The 18,619-nt window shown below is 33.0% G+C and overlaps 1 protein-coding gene across 5 annotated transcripts in view; it reads left to right on the forward strand.

The window, feature by feature from the left end:
* LOC106873450 (dystrophin) overlaps window positions 1–18,619 on the forward strand; it is a 562,674-nt gene that overhangs the window by 80,651 nt on the left and 463,404 nt on the right. For 3 of the 5 annotated variants that reach the window (XM_014920808.2, XM_052976364.1, XM_014920809.2), the window contains 4 exons: window positions 3,216–3,377; window positions 4,498–4,626; window positions 12,166–12,339; window positions 16,411–16,566. In XM_014920808.2, the coding sequence (XP_014776294.2) occupies window positions 3,216–3,377; window positions 4,498–4,626; window positions 12,166–12,339; window positions 16,411–16,566 (621 nt within the window). The remainder of the gene's footprint in view (window positions 1–3,215; window positions 3,378–4,497; window positions 4,627–12,165; window positions 12,340–16,410; window positions 16,567–18,619) is intronic. The other 2 variants (XM_052976366.1, XM_052976370.1) reach the window with 2 other exon arrangements.

The raw sequence follows: 18,619 nt of genomic DNA on the forward strand, positions 1-18,619 counted from the left end.
GGGGGGGGGGGTCAATGTAAATGCTGTTGACTGGTACTTCTTTATTTTTGTAGCAGTTGAGCATATTTCTGCCAAACTAGTTATAAGTAATAATACATCTCAAGGTGATTTAATTAGCTAAGCAAGTGGCTCCCATTCTGATGCTTTAAATATCTCAGCAACTATGTTTGAAAGTTGGGCATTTCTCTTTCTCTTAATTCCTTTATGTTATTAATATTTTATCTGTGAATTGATATCTAATTTCTAGACCTGGCTGTAGAATATGCTATTCTTATCCCATTCATTCATTTTACTTAGCAACCTGTCAATACCTTATTATTTGCACTATAATGAGCAGTAAGAATATGCACATAATACTGGATATATCTTGATTCATACTGAAACATTGCTTTACAGTTCATTTTATACCACTCATCACTCATGTTTCTTATAGTACTAACAATGGAGAAATTGTTTTGGTTTTATTTCACTATCTAATTTTTGATATAAACTGCTTCCTACAGTAGCAGAAGTAGCTAGAGAAAAGTGTGTATAAGACACAAGAAGAGAATAAAGAAAAGATTGTGTGTAATGGTGTGTATTGAGGGTACCAAGAAGTGTTATTTAAGCAATACAAGGAAACACACGAAGATCAGCTCCTTATAATATCCATTTTACACAATAAAAAGACATGGGAAGGAAGGCAAATAGTTGAAAAAAAATTTTGAGTGGCCTTATAAACTAATATATAAGAATATTTATTCCATTTTTTGATGAGAATGGTGGTTTTATCTGTCTCTGTAAGAAATACATGTGTACAGATATTTCACTAGATATTCTTTGATACAATATTAATCTGAAGAGGAATCCTCTTAAAACCTGTAAAATTTTTACTGAACTTTTTTCGAATGCTTGTCATCCATGCAAACTTCTTTATAAGTAAAGAGTAATTACAATTTCATCATATCCTCTTCTCCTGTGTCATCAATTTGCTTGCTTTGTATGTGAGTACAGAATGGAATGAATACATCAGAAGAATAGTTTATTTCTATTTATCTTTCCTCTATATTTTACATACTGTAAAGCATAAAGCTGTCTTAGACCAAATCTATCTATCAATCAACTTGTCTGTCTTGGTAACTATAAGTTTCAGCTTTCAAAATTCTTTCGTCTAATTTGTTGTATTCAAACCAACAAACGTCCTTTATGCATGCAATAATTAGTGGCTCTAATGTCTACAATTCTTGTTCTGCTACTTCTCTGTAGCTTCTCAAGTTGGTGTTGTTTATCTGTCAAATCATACTTTTTGCCTCTTGAATCTTCTGCTATTTTGCTAGAATTCACTGCTATACATCATTACATCCCAGGCAGGCAAACATACTTCCTTGTTTTGCTTTTCAATATGTAGAATTCTTAATTTTTTAGGACAATATTTAGATCAGGCAACAGACTTTATCTAACAAAATAGGAGTTTTCACAGAATGCTAACCCATGCAATATGTTCTACATAATGTAGTTAACTAAAGAATTCACCTGAAATGTTGTTAATTATTTGTTACATTGACAACTCAATATTTTACTCATTATCATGGCTTTTTTTCTTCTCTGTATTCAATATATCCAATGAAGGAGCTAATCTAAGGCTGCTTGGCCTGCAAAAAATAGGAATGCTTTTGATGAAAGGCTTACTTGATCAAAGTTGACTTGGGACAAAACAATAACAATTATATATAGTTATTTTTCTCATGCTTTATAAGTGATCTAAATCTGTTGTTGGCATTAATATAAAAAAAAATTGGTAGAACAAGCATGCTTCCACCTTGTTAGCTATTACCTGATTTTTATTTCAAGCTGAAGTCATCTTCCTTCATTTATGTTAGGTAATTCAGAGTTGTTGGACAAGTGACTTGATCTGAGACCATGCATTGATACTGAAGCAGTTACATTGTGAAAGAGCCATTTTAGCTATCTGGTGGCGAGGAAGCTGTTATATTGATTTTTCATATATTTCTTGGTGTGTCAGTGACCAGGTCACATAACCACACCCTGGTCTCTGACAGTTCTACTGCAGCTGTTTGACACATAATTACTGGCAAGGTCTTATGGGCTTGTTTTTTTTTTGTTTTTTTTTTATCTCTCTGTTGTTGAAGTTAGGCATATATTGGTTTGTTGTGTAGATATTACTTGATCTCTTGACACTAGTTGTGATCAGTCTCTTTCAGGTTCCATTCTTTTGTCTGTTTACAAACTAATATATATCATTATCACCATTCTGCAGCTCTTTCTTTCAGAATTACTTTATACGTATGCATAGTGGGTGGAGGTAAGTAAAAATAAAAAGCTATCATGACAAATGAGGGAGAAAGAAAGAAAGAAGTTAAAAAGAGGTAGAATAATGATATATACAAACTAGGGTCTAAAATGATGAAAGAATGAAATCTGGGAGTTACTAACAAATGATTGGCATTAAGTGGTTAACCATTGATAAAAAAAAACAAACAACACTCCCTGAGGTCTATAAGAACTTGCCAGTAAATAAGTTTCAACTATATCAGTGGTTTCAGTAGTGATGAAAATTTTGATACCACAAGAAACAAATGAAGGAGAATATAACAATTTTTGTGTGCTTTTTAGATGGTTTAAATGAATCTTTCATGATGCAGTTGCTTAAATTAGCAATTTTTTTAAGAAGGGCAAGAATATTATGCAATCCTATTTTCCCTGTTAGGCATCAAGCCAATGTAAGAAATTAATATTCACATGAAATTGAAAGGGACATTTATTTTAAATTAAAAATCCAGTTATCTTTATACAACAGCATAAAGGTGACAGGGCAAGGGCAAAATATATTCTCCACTTTTAAACATGTTTAACAATATTGTCGGCAGCCAATTCCATACACAGTGGTTGTAGAATGAAAAACAAGACAAAAAAACTTTCAAATGGTGTAGTTTTTTTTATCTTGTTACATAATCTTAGGATAACTATTGGCTAGAATGAAACTAATAAAGCCTGAATTTCAAAACTAATAGTGACAAATTTTAGATAAAAGATTACAATATCAAGCTGTTTTATACTTAAAAAAAAAATGTTTTACAAATATTAAATCATTTTCTTTCTATTTTATTATATAAGGTTTATGCATTTTTAACTTTTGTGAGACAATTTTATTGAAAGACAAAGTATTTAGTTAAGGTGATTTCTGCAACTATCATTGAATAATGGCATGTTTGTAGGCTCAAAACCGTGTAACACATTTGGAGCATTCTGCCCATAAGGCCCAGGAAATTGAACGGCAAATGCTTGAAATGTCTCAGTGGATGACAGATATGTCAAAACGTTTACAATCCCTGCTGGATGCTGATATACTTGCTGAGGACAGTCCTCGTGAATATGAGGTAAAATATTGTTTTGAAATTTTAGATAATTGTTATTATTTATCCCACAAGGCATAGAGTAATCAGGCTGTTTTAGCTGTCCAAAATTTATGCAGTGGAATTTTGAAAAAAACAGTTAATTACAGATGAAAATCTGTTGGCTATGAAGACCAATTTGAATAGGGTTTAAAAATTCCCACAACAGAAATATTTCAGATGTTGGTTAATACTTTGAACTATTTATTTTGGAGATAATAATGAATAGAAAATTAATCCTTTGTGAATGTAATTAATAGTTTTGTTTAAACTGAATTTTATACATTTCAAAATGAAATTCAGTAACCAACAATAGGGAGGTAGATTTTTCTTTTGAACATGAGGAAAATATTTTATTTTTAAAAAGTCTGTAAAAGAATTGTTTTGCAGAAGTGAAAAAAAATAGAAAGAATGTGGTCTTCACTTTAAAAATTTCAATATTTTATGAAAACTGAGAGAAGAAATAAAACAGAAACATTAAATTAAATTTAAATTATGAATATTTGGTTCTTAATATAATATGGTTTGGAATTTGAGTATTATTAACTTTATATAAAATGCAGAGAATAAATAGATTTCTGTTGAAGTACAAGTAAAATAAGCAGAGGCAGACCAGAGATGAACACAGATTGTTGATTTATTGGTTGTATTACAGTTAGGTAACATTCAGTACAGAAATTACTTGTATTTTTTTGATGATCATGAGGTTGAAAGAGTACTGTCTTCATTATAGGAGCATTATTCTATTGACTGTCAGATTGTGTTGAAATTTAATTTATCATCTTTTCTCTGAATAGGAAGTTCAAGTGTTCTGAATAACTTTTAGTATAAAGATAGCTTGACTTGAAGAATTTTGAATGAAACAGAATGTTGGTTTTATTGATTAACCGGCCTTTGATAATGTCATAAATCTAATAAATTTTATTTGGGGTGGGGGTAGCAGGGTTATAAACTAATTTGCATTCAGTTATCTATTTTTAAAGCACAGTTGATTATATATTTCTCAGTTGTATAAATAAGGAATCCTGTTGTAGTTTTATGCTGTAGTCAGTCAACAATAAAATATTTAAGCAAAATATATTAGTAACTACTGTTATTTATATAGACACTGAAAGAAGAATTCCAGCAACAAAATGAGCTACTGCAACAGTTGGAAAAAAGAGCCCTTGAATATGCAGAGTTGGGTCAGTTAGAAGCTAGCAGCAGGTTAATGCAGAAAAAACAAATTTTAAAGGTAAATTAAATTTCATTATTTCATAAGTTTCTTTCCATTTTATGTGACTAACCTATAAAGATATTTAACCTTTCAAAACTTTTAGTTGATTTAGGGACTGGGGTATTCTCATACCATTATATTAAGGTTTTCTCATTTAATGATTCACATTGAGTTGTTGAAGAGCATTTTAAGATTTATGAATGTGGAAGTCTCATAACTTTTGAAATTTGATTGAGTTTGAATTTTCAAACTCTTATGCTAAATATAACTAAATGGTTAACTCACCTGATGCTATATAACTGTTTAAATTTTTTTTAAATAGTTTTATGTAGATGACAGGGGACAGGACTGATGGTTATTGCAAGTCCCTAGTTTTGATTTATGAATATATGAATAAAATAATGTTTGGCACTCAGTCTTAGATAAAGACAGAAAATTATTCTAGCTTCATACCTTTCACCATCATTTAACATCCATTTTTCTTGCTTGCATGGATTGTATGGTTTGACAGGATCCAATAATCTGCAGAGCTATTTCACTCCAAGCACAGCTTTGGTATGGTTTTTACAGCTGGATGCCCCTCCTAATGCTAACCACTTTACAGTGTGTACTGGGTGCTTTTTTCATGATGCCAATACTAGTGAGATGGTCACTATATTATATACCATTAATGTAACAAGTATAATTATATTGTTAAAATTGTTTCCTTGATACTCATTAAACTGAATGCCATGGATCTGGGAACATTTTGAACTTTGAACTGCTTCACTTCATTATTTTTTCTCCTTTTGTTCAACATAAATGCATGTTATATTTTATCCATTCTATATGAATTAATAATATTTTATAATAGGATGATGTATTGGCAAAATTATTAATGTTGGACAAAATACCTTGCAGTATTTTTTTTGCCCTTTTCAAATTTCACTGAAGTCAACTTTGCCTTTGGTCTTTTGGAGTGGGAATGGGGTCGATAAAATAAAGTTCCTGAGTAAGGTTTAGAGGAATTATTTGAGGAATTGAACATAATACTTTTTGATATCTGTCCTGGCTGTATCTCATACTGAGTCCCACGCAAGTAAGGTGAACTTCTCTGTACCTTAGATATAATTTTCATATTAATATCTTTTTTGATGAACATTCTGTAATTACCCTTGAGGTTTTTCTATGAAATGGAAGAGTAGAAGCATTGCTATTCTGGGTTCTTTTTACTTTATTTATTTATTTATTTATTCATTTGGATTTCGGATCCAGCTAGCAAGTTCAGAGAATCTGTTAGCAGAAAGAGCAAAGTGAAAACATACCATAATTATAGGCCAGGGATTAAAGGTTTCGAGAAAGAGAAGATTTATTAATCAGATAAATAGTTTTCTTTTCTGAATGCCAGTAGATATGAAATCCGGGCTTTATTCTGGAATGTATTTAGATCTTTGTAACATTCACAACTACTTGAGGTTGGAGAATTTCTCTTTGACAGTGAATAGAAAACTATTTCCTTGGTGTCTTTGCAAAAATTAGTCTTACAAAAGATGCCATCAGAGATGTTGAATGTGTGCATATATATATTGCATATTAGGAGAAGGGGTAATGTCTGTGACTTTTGCAGGCCTTTACATTAGGTTTGAATATCTGTAGGTTGCTGTCTGCTGGAAAAATATAGTATAGGTGGGAAATTCCAAAGGATTGTATTTCTGGAGATAAAGATTCGAGTGAAGCATTTGATGGGTGAGACAACATACATATGTCAAGAGAGAAGAGGCAAGTGAATTGGGTAGACTTGGTACACAGCTTATCAGAAGAAGAGGAGTCATTGTAGCAACAACAGAAGAGATGATACAGTATCTTGGTGTGTAAGTTATTGTTATATATTAGTGAATGAAGTCTTGCTATTCAGTAGAATGGCCTATTTTTGAATGCAGCTAGAATTTTTGTTTTTTCTTTAGCAGCTGCTCTTTTTCAGCTATATGAACATCATTTTAGTGTGTGTGGGGCACTTATGTTTGTATCAAATCAGCAGCTGCTCAGGATTAAAATAATTTCTGTTCTTAAAGATAAGAGATATCATTTGAGATCTACAATAAATATGTTCCTTTCACACTGTTAATTGGTTTTAGGAAGAGCATCCATCTCTAAAAACAAATCTCATTAAATCAAATATATAGAACATGAATTTTCCTGATATTATTAATAATAATAATAATAATAATAATAATTAATTAATTAATTAATTAATTAATTAATTAATTAATTAATTAATTAATTAATAATAATTATTATTATTAGAAAAAGGCAGCGAACTGGTAGAATTGTTTGCGTGTTGGTCTTTATTTGCTGAGGTTGGCTTTGCCTTTCATCCTTTGAGATAAGTGCTATTTGAGCACTGAGGTTGGTATAATTAATCTGCCCCCTCCCCCAAATTTTGGATCTTATGCCTATAGTAGAAAGGATTACAACTACTGCACTAATAACAACCGGTTTGTGATTCTTGTGTTCAGTATAGTTTCAAAAGATACAAAAAGTATATTATTTGAAGTTTAGAAAATTATAATCTGTTTCATAGAATGTATTATGGTTTCTTTGGAAGAGATTTTCTTACAGCTAGTGGTAGTTTACTCTTTATTTTGGACTTCAAGTGTTCTGTACATAAATTTCCAAAACTGTTTCTTGTTGTTACTGGTTCAGTCTTGGGAACAAACTAAATGAGATAAGAAGGAGCTGTGTAGTAAATTCCATTTTTTAAATCAAGACATTTTTGAAATTTCCTGATACTGTTTAAAACTGTGCACAACCTTTCTCAGAAATGGTTCACAAAATTCCTCCAGAAATATTCATGGACCACCAGCTACAAATTTACTTTCAAATTCATTAGGACATAAATGTTTACAGTCAAGAAATTAATTATGCACTGTATAAGAAAGATGTAAATTTAATCTTGGTCGATTTAGATTTTAGATTGTCTTACCTATTAATACAAAGTAAAATAAAATTGTGGTTTCTCTGGTCATGATGTTTTCTGCCAAGACAAGTAGTCAGGGATGCTACCAGTAAGGTGAAGGTGGGCAATGAGTACAGCAAAGAATTCAGGGTACAAGTAGGGGTTCACTAAGTTTCGGTGCTCAGCCCCCTCTTATTCATCATAGTCCTCCAAGCAATAATGGAGGAATTCAAGACAGGCTGCCCCTAGGAGCTCCTCTGTGGCAGATACCAGTATCATGCAAATTGGCACCCATGCTGGTGGCATGTAAGCGCACCCAGTGTCATGCAAATGGCACCCTTGCCAGTGACATATAAAAGCACCCATTACATTCTTGGAGTGGTTGGTGTTAAGAAGGGCATCCAGCTATAGAAAGCCATGCCAAATCAGACTGGAGTCTGGTGCAGCCTTCTAGCATGCCAGCCCAGTCAAACCATCCAACCCATGCCAGCATGGACAACGGACATTAAAGGATGATGATGATGTAGAAGCATTCATGGTTGGTGGATACTGTTCATTTTTTATCTTTCAATAACATTTCAGAACACAGTGATTGATATTCAACATATTAGTGTGTATTTTTGTGTGGATCAATTTATTGTATAGTTTTCTTCTCTGATTTCTGGCTTTACTTTTGTCTTCATTCAGTAAGGATTTTCTCTTGTGCAATCAGTGTATAAGTATTTATGTTTTAATTTACCTTCCATAGAAAATTGTGATGCAAGGTAAAAAATTATTAGAGAAATTTAAATTATTTAGTCTTGTCATATAATTGGATGCATATAATTGTTTATCCATATGTTTTCAGTTGCGAACATTAATATATTTGGAGAGATGTAAAGGATTTCTGTTGTGTAGTATTTTAAAGTACATTTTGCTATGGTCAATGTTAATTGCATGTCTTTTTCTATATCATTCACTGAGATGTTCTCTTTTAAAACAACGTCTATTAGTCATACATTATGAGAATGAGGAAGATTCTATATGCTCATGGAACAAATGCTAGAAATAGCTGCCAAATTTCCCTCTACTGTCTTAAATGGCAGAACAGTTTGAATAATGCAGTCTCACAAAAAAAAAAAAAGATTATTGTTGTAGCTGAAAATCCTTTGATTGTAAGTCTGCTCATTCAGTGCTGACTTTGAGATTAATATCTATTATATTGCCAGCTTACTTGATAGGTCTATCAAAACTTTGAAACATGAGAGATTTTTAAAGTTGTCCAAGAATTTTAGTGTTATTTTCAAAATTGCTGTTTAGGTGAATATTGACACTACAGATCATGATATTAGAAAATGGAGAAGATGAAAAGAGAATAGTTGTAGAGTCCATCATAAAAATTACCTACCTTGACATCTATCATCATCATCATTTTTTTATGTACTTTTTTTCATACATGTATGGGGTGAATGCACCTTGAAGCATTTTGCATCTCTTAATTCTTAGTGCATAGAATTTCTACTTCATGAAAAACTTTTGTTGAAACCTATACATTCAAAAGACTTTAGGGATATTAGCTTTTTTTGTATTGTTCGTTGATATATAAGAGTAATACACTGTCATTCCACTTAAATGTTTTACTCAAATAAATGATGGATATGTTATGTGGAGTTACTGAGTGCTGCTATGTAAATATTTTTGTTTGAAGTGAGCTAAGTATCTGGGATGAAAGCAACATTGACATTGTTGTCTTTTAATGTTGATATGAGGATTGGTATTTTGTTATGGATTGACTGGGCATTCCAGAGTATACAGGTTATAATATCCTGGTGAGATGCTGCAGTTTAGCTGTTTGTCTTTGTACATTTGACATTCAAACAATGCTACCTTGTAATTGATATCTTAGTAGATTACTTTGTGCACATTTTATGAACTTGATACTGTCACTTTTGCAATTTTTTGTTTTATTGTTTGTTATCAGTGTTTTTCTTTGGTAATTCTTCATCAAACGATGCAACCATTTACGTTTCTGGCCTCTTTTATTAAAATATTGATCCTAAACTGACAGGCATTAATATTTATGTAAACTTCATGTATCAATCCCTATATTCTTTCTATTATTTCTAATGTTGTTTCCATGATATCTGGAAATACATTTCTGTTATTGTTTGTAGGTTTGTTAAAAAGACCTGAAACTTTTTTAATTGGTGTAAAGTTCTGTGTTCAGCAACTATAACTTTGCATTTTTTAAAAAATACTATATTCTTTTGCTTCAATAATAATTGCAATGTGTGGCACTTTCTTTGTAGGAGTAATAATAACTTCATCTTTAGTATGTAGCAGATTTCAATTGCTGTTGCAGTTCTTAATATGATACTATTATTTCCTTCACTATTAGCAAAGGAACAGTTGTTATTTTAGGGGTTTTCATCAAATACAGCTTCCTTAATTGTAAGAGATAAATATAGATATGTGTGTGTGTGTGTGTACGCGAGGGGGGGGGGCTATATGTAAATAATAACGTCAAGTGTTATGTTGTGTTTATATTGCTAACAGACAAATAAATCAGTTAATCAATGTATTTAAGCAGATAAATGATAAAGAAACAATTTCAGGAAGAATATATCTCTCACATAGTTAATTTATACTGTAGGTTAAGTAAGAAGATAGCCTAATTATCAGTTACCAAAATGAGGGATAAGTAAAGCAGTAGATAAAGTATACAACTGAAAATGTCTTACAAGCCACTACCTATTCAATAATAGAATTTCTTCATATGAACATAGAGGTAGAGAACACTATAAAGGTGTTGAAATTAGAACCAATACTAACTTCTTCAGTAAATTGCATGTTGGATAGTTGTACATTTCTGAGTAGTAACTTATATCTATGAATCAAATTTGTGTTGATCTGGTTTATTTTTGGCAGCAACATAGTGATGTAATAGCATTGCACTTTAAGGCAATAAATGATTCTTTTGACTTAGATGATGTAGAAAAGTCACACTGAAAGCTAGATGTCAAGTTTACTTTGGATTAAGATAGCTGAACTACAAATATATTACTTTATCTTCAGCTGCAGAATAACTGATTTAACTTCCTTTAAAGAAGGTATTTAAGTGTGTTCATGTTTTTAGTATCTGAAAAAGTCAAGATATTGCTGTTTAACCCTAGGTCTGCTCTGGCCAAGCAGTCTTGTGATCAAAGATATTCCAGCCATAACAATACTATCTTTTTTCAGGCATCATGTATTTAAAATTAAGAGATTATATTATTCAATGTGACCTTCCTTTTTCAGTTGGTAGATGTAATTTGAGGGAGATTTAGCTGTTAGTGGCTCTATTCACAGTTATGTATAAGAAAGTTAAAATTAGAACCAAAATTAGTTTATGCACTGAAAAGCTTAAGGTTCATTTACATGTTCCAATTTTGGCCTAGCTCTCTTTTCTTCATCCTATTCCTCATGTATGAAGACACAAGGAAATTATATAAAGGTTTAAGAACTTCAAAGGCTTCTCATAAATATCTAAGTTAAAGGTAAAATGAAGTTGGAAACATAGAAAACATGTGGCTTAAATGTTGTGATCTAAAGGTGGATACAGTCAAAATTTAGTAAGATTGATGTGTTACATTATTTGGTATGAAGAGTAAATTATAAATAGATGATTATTTAGCCAGTAAATTGAACTACATTAGATCACATTTGCCCTTGGATATTGCTGTATGACCCAAAGGACAATTCCTCATTACATTCACTTATAATTGTTTAACTGAAACATTGGTTCCCCTTTTTCCATAATACCTTGGTGATTAGCATTTGAAAAGATGCTTATTCATTGAGTACCTATTCAGTTAATTTTGACAGTTGTTTCAGGAAGAAGCATAGCTGTGAGTTGCAAACAAGTATGGGTTGGTAGCAGGTGCCATGTTTTTGCTAATTGTTTTAGGTACCTATGTAGTTATGAACAATGAGGATGTGACAGCCAGACCAAGAGAGGGTTGCACCAGCACATGGTCAGTACTCAATTTCATTTGAGTAGACTGGAGCAACAAGAAATTAAGTGCTTAGCTCAAGGGCAGATGCCCAACCTTATGATCGTAAGCTTAACATCTTAACCACTGAGCTATATGCCTTCAAATAATCTATGAAACTATTTATTTATCTTCCTTTTCATTAGTTTCAGCTTGAGACCTGCAGTCATCATATATATATATATATATATATATATATATATATAATCTGTGTGTGTGATTTATAATACAGCCTTCTTAGGTCATATTCCTGCATTTTAACTCACATTTCTGTATTATATCATCTGTAAGGTCTAATATTGGAAGAGCTATTTCATCTGCATTTTCAAAATCCTTCCACAGCCTGACTCTTCTGCAGAGAATATCTATCATCCGTTCATGTGGCATTCTTCATCCCTGCAAATATCATTTATTTATATTATATGACCATATCAGTTGAGGTTTCTTTCCAAATTACAATGACTGCTTCTGAAATTAACAGAAAACTATTGAATGTTTTCATAATTTGTTAAACTAGGCTAATAGATAATAGAACTCTAGAATAAGCATTTTGAAGTACTAATCTTTTCTTTAAATTGTAATGGCTGTCTATCTCAAATTTTAATTTTGCAGCATCATTTTGATGAAGTTAATATCAAGTTTCTTAAATTCCAATGTCCCTATGATTTTGAACCAAAATTAAATCATGTTAAAAGAGAACTTAGCAGCATCGAAGGACGGATTCATTTATTAGATCTACACTCAGAGGAACCAGAGATAATTCAAGGACAGTTAGACCAATGCATTGTAAGTGAATTTGATTTTATAATTTTAATATTTTATCATCATTTATTGGATGCATTTTGTTTGCTATTATACTAGAACATAACGGATTGTGATGTATGAGACATTTAAATGGCTCTTTTCATGAATGTTTTTTCTTTTATTTACATATTTATACCAGTATGAAAACACACTCACACATTGAGATACATTAAGTAAAATATGCTTGTATACACTAGTGTATTCTGGTCTATATTAATATGTATTTATACAAACATATTTACAGATTTTGATCAAAAGCATCCACAGAGGACTTTCTGAATATATGGGGGGTTGGACAAAATAATGGAAACACCTTAAAACTTCAAACAAATTTATTTTAATTTGAGGTAGGACCGCCTTTGGCAGTAATTACAGCTTGAATTCTACGAGGTATGGACTTGTACAAAGTTTGAATTGTTTCCAAAGGAATTTTTGTCCATTCTTCAGCTAAAACAGTCTCCAGTTTTTGTAGTGATGATGGTGAGGATATAAACTCCTTACTTGTTTTTCTAAAATGCACCATAAATGTTCAATAATATTGAGATCTGGAGACTGTCGTGGCCAGATAAGATGTTCGACCTCACTAGCATGTTCCTCGTACCATTCAGTAACAACTTTAGCTGTGTGAATTGATGCATTATCATCCTGAAAGATTGCATCTCCTTCCGGAAACAGTTCCGCAGACATAGGACGAATTTGATCAGATAAAATGCTTAAATAGTATTGACTATTAAATCTGCCATGCAGGGAAACCATTGGGCCAGCGGATTTCCAAGATATAGCTCCTAGATCATCTCAGATCTTCCATGTTTAACAGTTGGAAGAAGGTAGTCTGGGTCAAATGCTTCTTTTGGCCGTCTCCACATGTATACTCAGCCAGTGGTCAGAAATAAGGTAATGGGTGACTTGTCCAAGAAAATAACATTCTTCCACTGCTCTAGGTAGGTTTTTACTCCACTCTAAATGCTTTGCAACGTTTGTTTTTGAAAGTAGTGGTTTTCTGATTGCAGCCCTCCCATGAAATCTGGCTTTGTGCAGCTCCCGGCAAACAGTTTTTGTGGAAACTGGGTTCTCAAGGTGGTCATTAAGCTCTGCAGTAATTTCGGGAGCTGTACTTTTGTGATCCTTTCTAACAATTCGTATATGGGTCCGATGGTCCCTATCTGAAAGTTTTGGTTTTCTTCCAGAGTTTTGTTTCGACAAGGAGGTTTTTCCCTCTTTCTCAAAGGTTGTCATTACTTTCGAGACAGTACTTCTTGATACACCTAACATTTCGGCTGTTTTCGTTACGCTAGCGCCTGCCATATGAGCACCAATAATTTGACCTCTTTGAAAGTCCGATACATCTGTCATTTTAATGAATTTTAATTACCTTTTTCTGATGATATCAAAAAGAAACAGCAATTTTTAGCAAAACATGTTAAGCAACACTAATAATAAATAAAAAAACATAAAAATAAACAAGCTTTTGATGGTTTTAATGATATTTCAAAATTATGATGCTAGGTGTTTCCATTATTTTGTCCAACCCCTGTATATTTTTCTAATATGACAATTTTCTGGAGACCTAGAGATTGGAAGACATTGTTATCTCTTAGACTCCTTCTCTTCCCTCTCTTTCAGTCAAGAATAAATTCAGTAATCTTCTGTTGATCTTAATTATGGAAAGAGTTAAATATCTTGTTCCATCACTCTCACAGCAGATGTTGATTGAACTCTGAATTATGTAAATTCTTGCCAAACCTTTATTAGTTTGTTTGTGACAATTTTAATGTGGAAGCCAGTAACTACAGAGTATAAGATCAAGTTCTCCAGTATCTTTCTCTTTTCTGTTTAGATGTATATCTCAGCATGCCGTTGTTTTTTTTTGTTTGTTTTTTTTTAATGTTTTACTAAGATCCTGTCCAGAATGGATAATAATGATCATCATCATTATCGTCATTTAACGTCCGCCTTCCATGTTAGCATGGGTTGGACGATTTGACTGAGGACTGGCGAACCAGATGGCTACACCAGGCTCCAATCTGATTTGGCAGAGTTTTTACACCTGGATGCCCTTCCTAACGCCAACCACTCCAAGAGTGTAGTGGGTGCATTTACGTGCCACCGGCACGAAGGCCAGTCAGGTGGTACTGGCAACGGCCACGCTCAAAATGATGTGTTTTACGTGCCACCTGCACAGGAGCCAGTCCACCAGCACTGGCAACAATCTCGTTCGAATGTTTTTTTAATGGGCTGGTTAATTTTAAGCTGAAAAAGGAAATAGTTTCTGATTTGGTAGAATTGTATGACAAGATAGTGAATTCAAGTGCTCATTGCTTAGCGCACACACACAAAGAGAGGACGACGGCGTAAGGCATGTTTAGCAGTTAATTTTGAGTGAAGAAGGAATAGTTTTCAAATATCCAGAAGAGCAATATCTGTTACAGTACTTTACAGTTAAGTTTTTTTATCATGCTAGTATCGTTGCTAAACCTATATTGGTAGTCTGTGGTTGTTTGCATTTTTTGAATTCCTTTGTGATCATCTAAATTAATCATGGGCACATTAATGTAGAAAATAGTAATGTATCAAGAGTAGATGTAATCATTTATAAATCTTTCTTGGATTGTCTGTTAAGCAGAATAAAAGATAGTACTGTGGAAAGTGTCTAATATATCTTAACATTTCAGAAAACCACAAGATTTGTGTTATTGATATATAACACACACAGTCATCATCATCATTGTTTAACATCTGCTTTCCATGCTCGCATGGGTTGGACGGTCTGACTGAGGACTGGCAAGCCAGGAGGCTGCACCAGGCTCCAATCTGATCTGGCAAGGTTTCTACAGCTGGATGCTCTTCCTAACGCCAACACTCTGAGAGTGTAGTGGGTGCCTTTTATGTGTCACTGGCATGAGAGCCAGTCAGGCAGCACTGCCATCAACCTCGCTCGAATGTTGCTTTTTATGTGCCACCAGCACAGGAGCCAGGTGGCACTGGCAATGACCACATTCGAATGGTGCTTATTATGTGCCACTGGCACGGGTGCCAGTTAGGCGATACTGGCATCGGCCATGACAATGATTTCACTTGGTTCAACAGGTCTTCTCAAGCACAGCATATTGCCCAACAATTGAAGGGTACTCTTAAATGGGCCAGTTATGCGACACTGGCATAGACCACAGTTATGGTCTCACTTGGCTTGCCGGGTCTTCTCAAGTACAGCATATTTCTAAAGGTTTCTGTCGCTTGTCATTGCTTCTGTGAAGCCCAGTGTTCGAAGGTCATGCTTCACCGCCTCATCCCAGGATTCCTGGGTCTACCTCTTCCACAGGTTCCCTCCACTGTTAGGGTGTGATACTTCTTCACACAGCTGTCCTCATCCATATGTAACACATGACCATACCAGCGCAGTCATCTCTCTTGCACACCACATTTGATGCTTCTTATGTCCAACTTTTCTCTCGGGGCACTTGTACTTGTTCATGTATGCACATTAACATTACGCATCCAGTGGAGCATACTCACTTCATTCCAGTGTCTGTTCTGGGTGTTTTTTTTTTATGGCACTGGTGAGGTCACCATGCAGATTACAAGACTATAATCCCCTTTACTGAGTGGGACTACAGTAGAGAAGGAAGTAGCTTTATGCTAGAAGGTAATGGTTTTAAAGTATGAGAGAAGGAGTCAGAACAGAAGAGCTACTTGGCTACTCACATTATAGAGAAGGTAAGAGTGACCAGGATGGAGCTGGAAAGAGATAAAAATAACAGTGATGAGATGTCAGGGTGGATTCTCAAGTTACAGCGTTAGTAGAAGTGAGTGGGAACAGGAAAGCAGAAAAATTGTGGGTGTTGCTGCATCCAAACAATTAGTCAATGGTTCAAGTAGAGTTGCACAAAAGAGAAGCAAACATTGAAATTTATGCACTTAGCCTCTAACATGCTCCTTGAAAAAAAGGTGTCTCTTTATATAAATGTTAAGATATATAATTGCCTTAATATATGTGATCGTTGAAATGTCATTTCAATAAATTGATAGTATTATTTTATTACTCTGTCTTGACAGAAATTTTACAAAACTATGAGTGAATTGAAAACAGAGGTTGAATATGTTATCAAAACTGGACGACAGGTTGTTGAAAAGAAGCAGGTGGATTTTCCAGAAAAGCTTGGGAAACAGCTGGATGCTCTTAAGCAACAATATAATATACTCGGTGGTCAAGTAAGTTTTAATCTTTTATTCTTTTTTTCTCCCAACTGGTATTTATATGCTGCAAAATATAATTATATTTTGCAAAAACTATACCAGTCATTTTATTATTCATTTAGGCTATGATGTAAAGATATCAATTATTCAACTAATACTCTTTAATCAAAATATTTATAATTTTATTTCTATTATCTTTGTTGGCCTGAAGACAGACCTGGAGTAGTGAGGGGCATGTCACTGATGGGGTCACAAATGGCAATGAAAGGACTTTGACAGACCTAGTTGATTGATTAACCAAACAATTAATCCAATAATCAATAGTTAATTGGGTTAAATAGTTAACTAGTCAACTAATAATAAAATAAAAGAAACAAAATAAGACCAATAGGGCCAAATAAATAGTGGCCCTTCTGAAATATAGCAAAATCTGTTCCAACATGAATTCAAATTATAAATCTTGCAAACTGAATATAAAAAGGAAGGTATTCACCATTTTCACACTAAAAAATATTTTGTGTCCTATTTTGCACAGGACATGAAGTAAATAGACCACTCTGTAAATCTATTCAGTGTAATATTCTTCTACTACTCTCACCATATAAGCAGGTATAAAAAAAAGCATTGAAGTGGTTTAGTCATTGTTTAGATATGTCACATATTACGTAGTTGTATGATTTCAGTAGTCACAGTATTTGTAAACAATAACTTTATTACAGATGTTGCAAATTATGTGTTCTGTTTATATACATTCTAGCCTTTGAATTATCTCTTAAGCATTTCATGATACAGGAAAATGATTTCATTGCAGAGTAATAAAAAAAATATTAATAGTATGCAGCTTGCAAGTAGCAACAAGTAAACAGCATTACTCCAAAGCAAATATTTTTAGGTGGAACTTAATGTAAGATACTGTAAGATATTGTTTAATGGTAATGCTTAATCAAATATATGTATATATACATATGCAGTTATAGATTCACATGCACACAGCTTATCATTGCTATAATTATCATAATAAAAGCATATCTTTGCTATTTGTGTCAGCCCTGTTACCAACTCAGTTTCTATTTGGTATAATCTTAGCACGTTATTTTTAGTTTACTTTAGTCCAACTGATTTAATGAAAATTAAACTTGAAATATTCTTAACACTTTCGCCTGAGTTTCACTGACCACAAGTCATATATAATTCAGAAAGATATTCTTCAACTAGCTGTAGGCTTCCCCTTATTTGTATATTTTGGAAAAGAAGCTAGTGAGCAATAAGATGTAATATTTGGAGAGTTAACAATCAAATAAGCATCCCATTGATGAGCAAAAACAATATTTATTTTCATTTCTATTATAGTTGTTGGCATAACTGTGTGGTTAAGAAGTTTGTTTCACAACTATGCAGGTCTATGTTTCAGTCCCACTATGCAGTGTCTTCTATTATAGTATTGGGTTGACCAAAACCCTGTGAGGGAAATTAGCATATGGAAAGCTGTACAAAGATTATATTCATATAAATGTAGCATGTCCATAGATTACCACTACAATTTGAAAAATTTAGAAAAAGATGGAAAATAAGAATAGTTACTAAAAATAAGGATAACCAAACTATGTTTACTGGAAAGCATAGGCAAACAAAGTTTTATTAGAAGCATCAGATCACTTGCACATGGACTTCATTTGTTTGCATGCAACACACTACATACAATGAATTGTGGAAGAAGTTGTGGATCTTTTTTAAAACGGGGGCCACATTTTTCATTAACAAAACACTTTGAAACTTGGAACACTGGTAGAATGTGTCATATAAAACATCTTTTTCTCTTAGTCTTCTTAAAAAAAAAAAGAAATCCCTAAGTTATTCCATGTTAAAGTTGTCGTATTTCTGTAATTTCAACCAATCACTGACGTCCATTCAGCCGATATACATTAAGTGCCGACTACATAAACAAACGATTCTGAAACAATTCTATCGGTGTTAGGGTTAGGGTAAAACAGCAAATTTAAAAAGAAAAAAGCAAAACGAAGCTATGGAAATTAAATACGCTTTACACCGCTTAATCAGCCAAAGGAGT

Source organism: Octopus bimaculoides, chromosome 2, assembly GCF_001194135.2.
Source record: "Octopus bimaculoides isolate UCB-OBI-ISO-001 chromosome 2, ASM119413v2, whole genome shotgun sequence".
In the NCBI taxonomy this organism is placed as follows: domain Eukaryota; kingdom Metazoa; phylum Mollusca; class Cephalopoda; order Octopoda; family Octopodidae; genus Octopus; species Octopus bimaculoides.